Source organism: Oratosquilla oratoria, chromosome 9 (genome assembly GCF_046742065.1).
Source record: "Oratosquilla oratoria isolate Oo_2021 chromosome 9, ASM4674206v1, whole genome shotgun sequence".
Taxonomy (NCBI): domain Eukaryota; kingdom Metazoa; phylum Arthropoda; class Malacostraca; order Stomatopoda; family Squillidae; genus Oratosquilla; species Oratosquilla oratoria.
The window spans coordinates 57,586,908-57,601,351 of record NC_134785.1 but is presented as its reverse complement, the minus strand read 5'-3'; the positions used below and the strand labels follow the sequence as shown (position 1 = coordinate 57,601,351).

Below are 14,444 nucleotides of genomic sequence, written 5' to 3'. Positions count from 1 at the left end.
CACACACACACACACACACACACACACACACACACACACACACACACACACACACACACACACACACACACACACACACACACACACACACACACACACACACACACAATCATTCGTACCTACGCACACAGGAACATACATACGTACACACAAGCTTACTCATATTCATATACTGTCTTGGGCTGCCAGAGTGACAGATGAAGATCACATCTGGAAGGGTATTTGTTACTGTCCACGTGAGTCAAATATTCTCAATCATCTAAACCAAAATCATCAATCATTCACCTCTATCGAGGGTTGGCGATGGTTTATTTTATGCTTAGATAACTGCAGTGATTTAGGTGACATATCTTATATAAAATCCAATGTTGAGAATTATACAAAACATCTATAAATGTTCCCACGAGGAAATATGTTCGCCAGCAGTTATAAATGGTATACTGGTTGGACAGTGGCTGGTGGCGGAAAGTCTATGTGGCAACTGTGTGTTTGTTTATGTGGCAACTGTGTGTTTGTTTACATTGCAGTAAAACAGTATGAATGGGTGGGGACAAACATAATCATAATGACCAATATACCATTTTTGGAATTTCCACCATGTTTATGAAGTTGATATGATCTGTGTGGATTCATATGATATTGATATGACCAAATAAGTAATTACTGTACCAGTTATAACTGCTGGTGATAGTATAAATTATTTTTGATGGGTTTTGGGCAAATGTTCTCAGTGTACATTATTATGCTATAGCGGAAATATCTAAGAAATCGTAATCGTCTAAGAATTTTTGACTGAAAAATGTATTCAATATCCTTTTTGGTTAGATATGCACCACGTAATTTGAAACCCACTAGTTGCTCTCTCGTGAAGAGGGTTGTTGGACGCTCCAATGAAAAAAAAAAAAAGAAAAAAGAAAAAAAAAAATCCAAAGGCCAAACGAATATCCCAAGAGTTAGTGTCAATTCAACCTCATTGTAAATCAATAAACAGGTGATCACCGTGTGTCTCGTCCCTACTGGATCGGGGGACGGAAGTTCTGGAACATAAGTGATATTCCAGTGTTGTGCTTGCGCTGAAGTTAGGAGCCCGCCTCTTTGCTCTTTTTGTCCAAGCCAGGACGTGCGACCCCCTTTGGCCGCTTGGAGATACAAATTGGCTGAGTTGCCTAGCTTGAATCCCATCCAATCAGGCACACCCTAAGCTAAGCAGTTTTCGTCTAGGCCGACACCGTAGTGCTTAGTGGTTGCATATACTCTCCCACGTTCTCTGAATTTGGGTTATAAACCCAGTTCTTAGTTGTCTTTCTTTGAGGCCTGTGGTGGGTGGGGGATATGTAATCCAGACATTATCCTTCTGATGGGGGAGGGCTTGATACTTGTATCCATGAAGTACACACATCAAGTCCACGACGCAGGCGGCTGGGGTCAGATCGATGTCATGGACGAGTTTTGTACCCAGGTAAACGAACTCAAGAGAGTTATGTAATTCCGTTTCATGGGCATAAAAAGGCACAGGATCGTTTTGATGCAGTTGACTATGAGACCGACTTAGTCTCTGCAATGGTATTAACACTGTTTTGTAGTCGTATTTGAAAACAGCGTCATTGGAGTAGTGTAAATCTAATATCGCTGAAATGGATGTTTTTGTTCTGGCTTGGAGGCAGAATAGATCGAATTATTTGCCGTGTAGTCTACAGTAAATGGGGATGCCATTCTCTGAAGGATCGAATTTGCGATAGGATAGTTTATCACAGAAGTAAGGGAGATGGTAAATAGAATAGGTCAGGATTCAGTTGGAACTTATATTGGAAATAAAAAGTCGAAACATTTAACAGAAAATAAACTAAAAACAAAATATTAATACTTCCCAAGACGTTTTGAAGAGCGTTCTGCTTTGTCAGTTGCGATGTTTTTGTATTCGGGTGAGTCTGAATATATATTTGAAATGTTACGGTTTTTGGAGAGGTCACATTTGGGTTTCCCCATTTACAAAGGATTTACAAAGGCGGAGCATGCCGACAGGAGACCTTTTGGTCCATAACTAGGTCGGATGCGAAAAAATATATAATAATGATAATTTTTTTTATAATATTATAAACACTAATAAATAAAATAGACAAATGAATAGGTATAGTTAAATAGTAAACAAACAGGTAAATAGTAAATAATAATAGATTAGCAGACAAGTAATAGTAGATGAAAATCAAGCAAATAATAAACAAACAGACAAATAATAACCAAACTAGTAATTTTTTCTTGATTCCTCAAGCTAACAGATCATCTAAGGCATGAGTTCTGTGCCTCCGTAGGACGTCTGTATGTTGAAATATGTAAGACAGATGAGTGGTTGGGTGGTGAGATAAACACAGGGAACCGTTTAGGGATTTATTCTGACGTTTCGTCCTTACCAGGACTTCTTCCTCAGAAGAAGTCCTGGTAAGGACGAAACGTCAGAATAAATCCCTAAACGGTTCCCTGTGTTTATCTCACCACCCATCCACATGTCTGTATGTAGATAGTCTGTATTTGAGGGTCTCTTCTCGCGGGAAATTCCGCTTACCTTCCACGACCAGGTCTCATGCTCGGAAGGAGGGCGAAATCATTAACCTGTGCATTAAAGGCATGTTGTCAGTCTTATAATTACGGCTTCTAGGATGGTCAAGTGTCGGTGGTCCAGACTTAAAGAAAGTGAGAAAATGGTCTGAGAAGTGGCTGATGCCATTTAATCTGGATAAGTACAAGATTATGCATATCGGGTATGCAAACCAGAGGGCAGACTATTCTCTTCTGGGTCATGACATAAAAAGTACAGAATTGGAAAAATATTTGTGTCTTGAATAGTAGCGACCTCAAGTCCTTAAGACAGTGTATTGAAGTAGAAAAGAAGGCACAAAGGCTATAAGGTTACATCAGAAGACAGTTTCGTTACCGGAACCAAGACATAATCTTGACACTTTTCAATTTTCTAGTTCGTCCCCATCTGGAATAAGTCGCCTAGTTCTGGTCGCCGAACTTGAGGATGGACGGGCAGAGGCTGGAATGAGTTCAGGCACGAGCAACGAAACTTATTCCCCGCCATTAGACACATGGGCTACCAGAGTCGCCTCAAAGCTTTCGGGTTCTTTCCTCTAGAAAACAGGATATTACGAGGACAGTTAATAGAGGGTTTCAGATTACTTAAAGGATTTGATAATACTGACAATTGACATCTCTTTAGCTTGAACGTGAATGCTGCTCGCAGTCAAGGGAGGGAGCTCAATCACTCTCGTTACTCTTGTGAAAAGGTTGGTGAGTTTTTACCTATAAAATCTGAAATACTTGGAACAGGCTGCCAAAGGGCGTGGTAAATAGTTCCTCAATTGAGCAGTTCAAAAATCGGTTAGACAGGGTGCTACATACATTAGCGTAAGCACTAGTGTGAATCCTCGGTAACCTTTTAACGGTATCTACTAGATATGGGTTGTAAAACCTTTTGAGATACTGATATTCCTTGTAACTCCTTGTAACTCTCTCTATATCCCTCACTATCTCTCCCCAGCCACAGTTCTCTCTATATTCCTTCTCTCCCTTTCTCTCTCTCTCTTTCTTTATACATCTACTTTATTCACCAGTAGTCCTTTTTTGTATATTTATATGTATATACTTTATTACATTATCCTTGTGTTCATGATATTACGTGTTATATCTATGTAAGAAATTCTGCATTCCAGACAGAATGTACGGAGCTATCGGAGCGAGTCTGGGCGTTAGGGAGCAGAGAAAGAAGTCCCTAACTCGAGGTTTCACGCGTCCTCAAGCCGTCGGTCCCACTACGGTCCTTGTCCATGGACAGAAAGGCAAAAGTCATGTAAGTAAACAAGACGCCGTTCATTTCCGTCTCTAACTCTCAAAAAACTTACTTTATTGTTCAAGTTCTTTTAAGACCCAATGGTCAGTGAGGTGATCTGTTACTGGCTATAGATAATTGTTTGTTATCAAGAAGAATCAATAAGTTATTTTCTTGTTTGTGATATGTAGTTTAGTATATATGTGTCCTTATGAACAATGTGTACATATTTATGCTTTAATATAATATCTGTGTCTTGTATATAAATATGCTCACACACACACACATACATATATATATATGAAAATAAACTCATCTGCTGGGATTCGAACCCCCGCCAGAGCGGCTTGCTTCTTACAAAGCGAGGATCGTACTCAACACTCCACCGTGACCCACCAAAACAGAACGGTGGAGTGTTTAGTACGGTCCTCGCTTTGAAAAAAGCAAGCCGCTCTGGCGGGGGTTCGAATCCCAGCAGATGAGTTTATTTCCAAATGTCAAATTGACACAAATATATATATATATATATATATATATATATATATATATATATATATATATATATATATATGTGTGTGTGTGTGTGTGTGTATATGTATGTATATATGTATATGGCTTCTGTCCTCACTCGCAAGGCTTACGTGAGTTGCATGGCTAATTCAGCCATGAGCTTTTTTTAATGTTATTTACAGTCCAGTTACCATGTATTGTCACCTCGCTTCTCTTTGGCTCTTCAGTGTCCACACGATGTTCACTTTTACTTATAATTCATTGCTTTCATAAATATTTCCTATTTTTCTTTTCCCAGGGCGCGTTTTATTCTCATTAACATGCTGCACGTTGTACATAGTTCTTTATTTTAGGGGAACTTTCTGTTTTCTGTAATATATGGTTTTTTGATAATATGTTTATACCAATTTTGCTGTCAAAATGTTAAAGCTTTACCACATATAAAATGTTTGGAACATAATGTTGAATATCTTGACAATTGAGAACACACACACACACACACACACACACACACACACACACACACACACACACACACACACACACACACACACACACACACACACACACACACACACACACACACACACACACACACACACACATAACCTAGAAATTGGACGCTAGACTAATAAAAAAGAAAAAAAAAACCACTTGGTCAAATTGAGTTTTAATCCAGCATCAGCAAGACGTTGCAACACTATGGACAACTTATTGAAGTGGCTTTCCATATCCCAGGAGACTAAGATTAAGTCATAAAAAAAAAAAAAAAAAAATCCGTTCCCCGCTAGGCCATGAAATATGGAGTTAATCAAGCGCTGGCATGTCAAAGGAACATTCCGTAATCCCATGGGGCAACGCAGCCATTCATAATGTCCTGCTGGAGTCAAGAAGGCCGTGATCTTGCGAGACTTCTCCTCCAAGGGAATCTGCTAAAAGTCCGCCTTTAAGTCTAATCTGGGGAACACCGTATTACCTGTTCCAATGGACTGGATAAGATCACTTAACACAGGCAAAGGGTAACAGTCTGGAATAATTACCATATTAATTTGCCAATAATCAGTAACAGGATGAACAGATCCATTTTTCTTAGGCACCAAGAGGAGTGGCGAGTTCCACTCTGAGTGAGACTCTTGTACAACGCCTTCACGTAACAAATCAACCAAGGAATGTGCTACAAGCCGATGAGAGTGAGGTAACCTGTAAGAGGGTACGTAAACAGGTCGAGCACTTGGCTGAATATTAATGCTATGAACAAAACGATCCGTAACTCCTACTGGATCACCAAGTAAAGCCAAATTTTGACGGTGGGTCACTGACGTGTCAATGAGACGAGGCGTCACCTCTGAAAAGTCAATCTCACCTACAAACGTTGCATATTGAGAGACCAATTGAGTTGTGTCACTTGTGGAGACCGTAGCACCAAAGCTCCTATGATAGGAAGCAAATCCTGAATAGTGTCAACGTCAATTACTTCAAAAGAACCTAAATGGCTGCCAGGATAGAGAGTGATAGGAACACCAGTGACTTTGGTTACCATAGCTGTGGTAACATGATCCTCACGAATAGTGGAAATAGTACCTTCCAATTATAGACGACGAACACGAACAGGCTGAGATAAGACGTCAAAACCAATTGGAGCACCTGAAATACACACCGGGGCTCAATCTGAACTTAGAGGTTCAATATAATGCTCGCCTATAAGAACAGCAGCACAGGAAAGAATAGGGGAGTCAAAACGATTAGAGCCTTTTGAAGACAACTTTATGGTCTGACCATGCACAAAAGGGGGGCTACATATAGAAACTGGCATATCCCTTGCAGGAATAACAGAATTATGAAAAGTCACTACACGGCTCCTAGGAAATTTATCTATACCATGAGCTGTAAGAGCATCAACACCCAAGAGGATATCAAACATGAGAGCAATTCCAGAAACAACAACAAAAGTAAAATGGAAAACGGTGGTATGAAAGGAAAATCTTAGGGAATGCGAACACACCCAAGAATAGGCAAGGGAGAAGCTTGAGCAGAATACAATTCTTTACAAAAAGGAGATAAAGCTGATTGTACAAATCCCTGAGAGCATAATAAGCCTCTCTGTCTACAAGACTACATTATGCACCAGTATCTACTGTGACTGAGATAGGTGTGTTCTCCGTAAGAAACTGGAAAGTGAATAATTGAGAAGATTCGGCAGTCACCAAAGGAATGATCTGAGACAGGCTGATACTGGCCAATCCCTTAGTTTGTGATATGGGCGCTGGTGAAAATAGGACCGAGTTTGCCTAAGTTGATAAGGGGTATCTGCCTTAAGTTTCAGAATCTTAGAACACTGATCAGTCGAATGTTTACATTGACCATGGATATGACAGTAGGTAAATTTATCCTGAAGCGTTACTCTAGAGGTCATGTGTTACGTTAGAAGAGGCATCAGTGAAATTCCTACTGACAAGGGACTGCTTTGACTTGTGCTCGTGACGCTTATGGCGAGAGCAAAAAGCACTTGAGTGACCTGACTTGTTACAATAGGTACATGTAAGTACAGGTGGTGTAAATGTAGACAAAGGAGTGCTATGAGTAGGTTCTAATGACTGAGGAGGTGGAGGAGGAGAACTAGGAACATTGGCATGTTGTCATGCATTCCTAATACACAAAGAACCATAAGGCACTTCCTTTAATTTACCCAAAAGCCGTGTTGCAAAAGACAATAGGGACTCATCCGTCATATAGCTGAGAGAAGGTGCTGTTTTCCCCTCAAAAGGCACCGGTAATAGTATATAAAAAGAAATTTCAAAAGTGAAAACACAACTGAAAATTATCACCTACAGTGGTATCAGAAAAGATTTGAGGAAATTAGCTCTAAAAGTACCATAATTATAGTTCAATGTTTTGGGGTTAAGACATGAGGCTGCCATCAATTGAGCTGCTAATGAGTTAGGAATAAATTGAGATCTCACAAATGAGATTTTCTCAGACCTGCTACTGACGTTAGTATTGACTGACTATGTTATCTTCGCATTGTTGTGCGAATGCTGCTCTTTCATAATGGGAATTCTGAGCTGAGAATTTAACTATGGAAGGATCTTGATGTAAAAGAGTATATGTATGAGCCATCGTCTGTGAAATTTGGGGACTAAGAAATTATGGCAGCTTACTCTTAGTAGACATCGTTAAATAATATAGTAGCTGAAAACCACTTCTAATTGGCAATAACGCGAAAAATAATAAGAAATTCTTAATACATACATTAATCATTACGACCACTTACAAAAACGCATGGCCCGCGAAGAAAAAATGGGCTAGCGATCGTAGTCTTATCTGAAAAAAGTAAACAATAACACCAATTCTCTATAAAAAAAATAGTCAATGAAAATGACACTGAAAGGGGTGACAACACAAACAAAATGAAAGTAAAATGGTCGAGAAAAAAAGAAAACATAAACAAATATGGCCGCCTGATGACAGAGGCAACAAGGTTCGAGATATGTATCTAGGAAAATAATGAGCTTACACTATGACATAAAAAGTTTACATACACTATGACTGATACAGTAAGTGAATATATATTCACAAGGTTGTCAATTAACAATCCAACGTAATCAGTCTCTTCAAGAGGGAGCGTACTGAAGAGTGGCTAGCAAGCCGGAAATCTTTCAACAAATCTATGTGGGTCCAGTAATCTTTCCACATCCAGGCATCAGATCAAAACTCACACGTAGGAATAATAGACGAACATTCCATGAATGCATATGACTATAATATAACCAAAAGTCCTAACAGCAGATGCTAAGCTGGAGACCTCATGGGACGTACACAAAAAAATCACATGGCGCACACTTAGAATACACTGTTCCTGAGCACCAGCTTACAAATAATGTCAACAGTCATTGTAACAACTTCCTGGCAGGAAAAAAGGAATGTATATATATATATATATATATATATATATATATATATATATATATATGTGTGTGTGTGTGTGTGTGTGTGTGTGTGTGTGTATACTAATATGCTAGCCAGCCGAACTTCACTAAATTCCGTACCACCCGAGAACCGTCCAGATGTTCAGAAATGAGCAAAATAAGCAAAAATTCACTTTACTGCGTGCCACTACATGTAGTAAGGTGGCCAAGTATCAGTATATGAACAATGTGAATTAATCTATTAAATCACAATTCAATTAAGCTTTGATAGAAAAATTCGCGTCTACACTTTGGAGGCGGAGTTATAACTAAACGCCTTGTCTTGGCGCCATACATACAGGAGCTTGTTTGGTTCTCCCTACAGACTCGTGTACAAAAATACAAGATAGACAATGACAATATTAAAAACTGACAAGATTCCAAACATACTTATACACAATTGCAAAATAAACAATGGCAATATTAGTCATACAATATGGAAAATATACAATTCCTAATTGAGGAATACGTAATTATATTACACAGCAATAATGGCACGATGCTACAACATAACACACCATTTCATAATAATAACTATAATAATGATAATGATATTAATAATGATAATAGTAATAATAATAATAATGATAATAACAATAATGATAATAATAACAATAATAATAATAATAATAATAATAATAATAATAATAAAATAATAATAATAATAATAATAATAATAATAATAATAATAATAATAATAATAATAATCATAATGATAATAATAATAATAATAATAATAATAATAATAATAATAATAATATGATAATAGTAATAATAATAACAGTAATAACAATAATAATAATAATAATATTGAGTAAAATATTAATGATAATAATAGTAATAATAATGATAATAATAATAGTAATGATAATAATAATAATAGTAATAGTAGTAATAATAATAATAATAAATAACAATAACTATAATGATAATAATAATAATAATAATAATAATAATAATAATAATAATGATAATAATAATAATAATAATAATAATAATAATAATAATAATAATAATAATAATAATAATAATAATAATAATAATAATAATAATAATAATAATAATAATAATAATAATAATGATAATAATAATAATGATTATAATAATAATAGTAATAATAATAATAACAATAGCTGTCGATCACGAGTCCAATACGTGATCTAAAACTATGTTGAATTACACACACACACACACACACACACACACACACACACACACACACACACACACACACACACACACACACACACACACACACACACACACACACTCACACACACATGCAGAGGTATGTATGCAAACTCAGAGTCAAGCACACCCACGTAAATAATTTTGGATTAGGAGAAGCCAAGGGGGCAATCAGTCACTCCAGTTTGAGCTAATCTGTCTCTTGTTTGCCTTGACTACCATAAGAACACTACGTTCATGCAAGTACGGAGTCGAGTTCCCCTCAAGGTCATGCAGCTACAAATGTCGATAGCTAAGACTAGCTCATGTTCCCAGTTATCTATCAAATTGCACATAGTTCTGTGAAATTATGATTAGTTGTCCTCGATTATCAAATCAGAATCGTAGATAAGTTTGTTTCGGTAATTTAGAATTCTCAGTCTTCTGAGTGAATTTATGACTGCAACAAAGTAGGGTAAGAAGTGAGGAGATTATTCATCAAAGAATCGAATGTACAATATGGATGCCTTAGAACACCGTTTCTCAACCTTTTACCCTTACGTAACCTTTAGAATAACTTGCATGTCTCAAGGAACCCCTGCGAAAAAAAAAAAAACCTTATACCATATCTTTCTCATTTTATTTTCATCGTAATAATAGGTTATATAAGATGACGTCTATATTACATTATTACAATAACCACGAATATGTCGTGGGTGTTTAATTATATTACGTATACGAAATTAAATAAAAAATCAAAAGTGCATTAGCTTATCTCACTTGTTCTCGCGGAACCCTTAGGGACCTTTTGCGGAACCTTAGGGTTCCGGGGAACCATGGTTGACAAACGATACCTTAGAAGGTAAATACTGGACTGCTCTGCGTGTTTTGTGTACATGGTGCAATGGAAGGTAATACGCTGTGTTCCTTCATTATGGAATTTGTTTATATAATTAATTGTTGGTATATAGATAGGAAAGGGTCATCCCTACATCTCGCCCACTGCCCTGGGTCAGAAGCACTGTCGCAAGACACAGCACATCCACAGCAAGGCCGCTTCATTAAATCGGCGACCCCCCTCTCCCCGCTCCCTCATGCAGAAAAGGAGAAAATGAGGAGAAATCCCTTCGGGCTGCGTCAAAATATTTCTCACACATACTCTCTCAAGGAGGGAAGAGGGTGGAGGGGAGTGGAGTGTGGTAGGGATGGAATGGGTGGGAGTGGTTTTTATGCCTTTGTTTTTTGGCTACCTCCCTTATAAGGGGGAAAAAGCCTTTGGTGTATGTATATAGATAGATAGCATTCTGGCTAATGTTGGAAGAAGACTATACTCAGGTGAGGGGTTAGACTCAAGTGGGTGGGTGGGAGGTGGGGGTGTCAGACGACCAAGGCCGTAGTTTGCAAAATCGTTTATCAATAGCCTTTTAAAGATCGACCTATATATTCCTTTTGGCTTCCGTTAGGCAGTTTCGTTCAGCATGGGAAAACCCATAACCCCGAATGACGAAAAGTAAAGAAACACCCGAAATTTTGTTTCAATGGTACACAAATATCCACGCTTGAGAAAATGAACATGAGGGAGGACTTCGCAAACGCGGTCATGGCGCTCACAGAGTTTCGACATCAAGATGCGATAGATATCAGTCACGCCATACAGGAAGCCATTTTGTGGACAAGTCATTTATCCTCGCTAGAAATTCTTTTAATTTATTGTCTTTGATCACTGAAAACGCCGGGTTGTTGTGCTTTCGGATGCGGTAACAGCGCCTTTATGCAGAGTTCCTTTGTATTGTAACAACTTCGGACATGCCGCCATTTTGTGGTCCTTCTGCGGTGTTGCCACATCTCTGCATAAAGGGACTCGAGGTCAGACATACAAGTGCGAATTCTACGTCATCACAGGTTGACCAATCGAATTAGATAAATTACCCTAAGCTCTTATACCGTGCATTGTGGCTACGAATTGAGAGACTTCCTATTCTAACTATATTAAGGAATAAAATATTCTTTAGAGACAGATGGAACACCACTAAGAGAATACTTTTTCATATAAAGAGGACGTACTCGTTCTTATCTTGAGAAAATCTGTTGTACGAATTCACGGCAATAAGTGTGTATATGTAATATACGTACGTAGATATACAAAAACACACGCGCGCACGCACACACGCACACACACACACACACACACACACACACACACACACACACACACACACACACACACACACACTTACACACACGCATACATACACACAAAACACACACACACACACACACACACACACACACACACACACACACACACACACACACACACACACACACATGCACATACAAACACACACACTCACACAAACACATACACCCACACACCCACAAACAAACACACACACACATACACACACACTCACACAAACACATACACCCACACACCCACAAACAAACACACACACACACATACACACACACTCACACAAACACATACACCCACACACCCACAAACAAACACACACACACACACACACACACACACACACACACACACACACACACACACACACACACACACACACACACACACACAGTAATTATGGGTGACTTTAATTCAAAAGAAATATGTTGGGAAGAAATGACAGTGAAAGGTGGAGAAGACCTTTGGGATAATATACTACTGGATATGACTATTGGATTCACAATGACTCAGTGGGTAAAGGAAAATATCAGATATAGAAACAATGAGGAACCGTCGAGACTAGATTTAATAATTACGTCAGAGCCTGAAATTATGGATAAAGTGGAATACAAAACACCAATTGGGAAGAGTGACCACATACTAATAGAGTTCGAACTGAAAGAACAAATTGATTTGAGAAGAAATGAGAAACATAGAAAAGGAAGACTAATGTACAACAAAACGGATTTTGAAAAACTCAGAAAATTCTTTCAAAATGCAAATTGGGAAAACTTCTTAAATAAAGAAACAAAGATGGAAGAGAAATGGAACATATTAAAAGAAATTTATAATGAGGACATAAACAAATACGTACCAAAGCAGAAACAAGAGAGGGTGTACATTAAGCGCTGGTGCAACAAAAAATGTAGTGAGGCTAAAGATAGAAGAGACAAAACTTGGAAAAGATGGAAAAAACAAGTAAGCGGCAAATTGACGAGTTAAACACCATATGAGGACGGAGCCTTTATTTGTACGACGTTTCGCTTATTACAGCTTTTTCAAGTACAAGTTGAGATACAAATGCTTGAGATTAAATAAGGGGAAAGGATTTGTATCTCAACTTGTACCTGAAAAAGCTGTAATAAGCGAAACGTCGTACAAATAAAGGCTCCGTCCTCATATGGTGTTTAACTCGTCAATCTTGTCGGCAACTGCCACTTTCATGAAAATAAGTGGCAAATATATATCAAACTAAGAAATGAATATGTAAAAATAAACAGGGAAAAAAAGAGAAAATATGAAAAAGACATAATAGAAATAATGCAAGGACCAATCGAAACTATTTTACAGGTATGGGAATGGTAAACTAAAATATAAACAAGAAATAGTAAAACTGCGTCAAGGGAATAATGAATATATAGAAGATGTAGAAATGGCTGAAATTATGAACAAACATTTTAAATCTGTATTCACAATTGAAAGTACACAAAATTGGAAGAAAAGACAGAAAGATCCCCCCAATGAAAAAAAGAAACTGTGACACTGAAGGAAATTGGAGGCCAAATAAAAAGCCTTGACGTCAGAAAATCACACGGTCCGGATGGAATTGGAAATTGAATATTAAAAGATAATTGATTACTCACTCAAAGAAGGAAAGGTCCCACAAGATTAGAAAAAATCCAAATATTGTACCAATATATAAAGTAGATGGATTAAATAGCTGGAAGATGATAATATACTGAATCCAACACAATTTGGATTTAGACACGGAAGATCACGTGCCACTAACTTAATTCGTTTTTACTCGAGGATAATAGAAATAATGCAAGAAAGGGAAGGATGGGTGGATTGTGCTTTTTTAGATGTACAAAAAGCATTTGATAAAGTACCACGCAAAAAAAAAAATGCAAAAAAAAAAAATTAAAACAATAGGTGGTGTTCAAAGAAAGTTATTGAATTTGAAGGAAGATTTCTTGACCGAGAGAAGAACGAGGGGGCTATTCAGAAACAAATACTCGACCTGGGAAGTAATTATAAGTGGAGTTCCACAAGGTTCGGTATTGGCTCCGATAATGTTTGCCATATATATAAATGACATGGATGAAGGTGTGGAATGTTATATGAACTTCTTTGCAGATGATGCAAAACAGCTAAAGAAAGAAAGTACAGAGGGAGACTGTGAATCACTACAGAAAGACCTGGATAAAGTCTGGGAATGGAGTCAAAAGTGGGAAGTGAACTTCAACATCAAGAAATGTAGTATAATGGATTTTGGAAAAAGTAAAAATAGAATATCGGGGCAATATAAAACTGGTACAATGGAAGTTAAAAAAAAGTTAGCTCGGAAAGGAACCTAGGAGTAATTATCAGGAAAGACAAGTCACCAGACAATCATATCAACAAAATGGTCGAAGAAACCTTCAATTTACTAAGATCAATGAAAGTGGCATTTGATTACTTGGATGAGGAAATGGTAAAGAAAATATTAGTTACACTGATAAGACCAAGAGTGGAGTAGGCTGCGACACTGTGGACACCCAGTACTAAAAAGAATATAAAGAAATTAGAAAGAATCCAAAGAACAACGACAAAAATGGCACCAACACTCTCCAAATTGACATACGAACAAAGATTCTCCAAATTGGAACTACCAACTCTGGAACAAAGAAGAGAAAGAGGAGATTTACTGACCATTTACAGAATTATGAAAGAAATGGAAGTCATCGACAGAGATGATTTATTAAAAAAGGATAAAAGAAAAACAAGAGGACATGAAAAAAACTCAAAAAGGATAGTTATA

General features: G+C 37.4%; 1 protein-coding gene across 2 annotated transcripts in view; it reads left to right on the top strand.

Annotated features, from left to right (window-relative positions):
* LOC143028445 (uncharacterized) overlaps positions 1 to 14,444 on the top strand; it is a 407,331-nt gene that overhangs the window by 116,807 nt on the left and 276,080 nt on the right. For both annotated transcript variants that reach the window (XM_076190551.1, XM_076190555.1), the window contains exon 2: positions 3,711 to 3,847. In XM_076190551.1, the coding sequence (XP_076046666.1) occupies positions 3,716 to 3,847 (132 nt within the window). In that variant the 5' untranslated portion in view covers positions 3,711 to 3,715. The remainder of the gene's footprint in view (positions 1 to 3,710; positions 3,848 to 14,444) is intronic.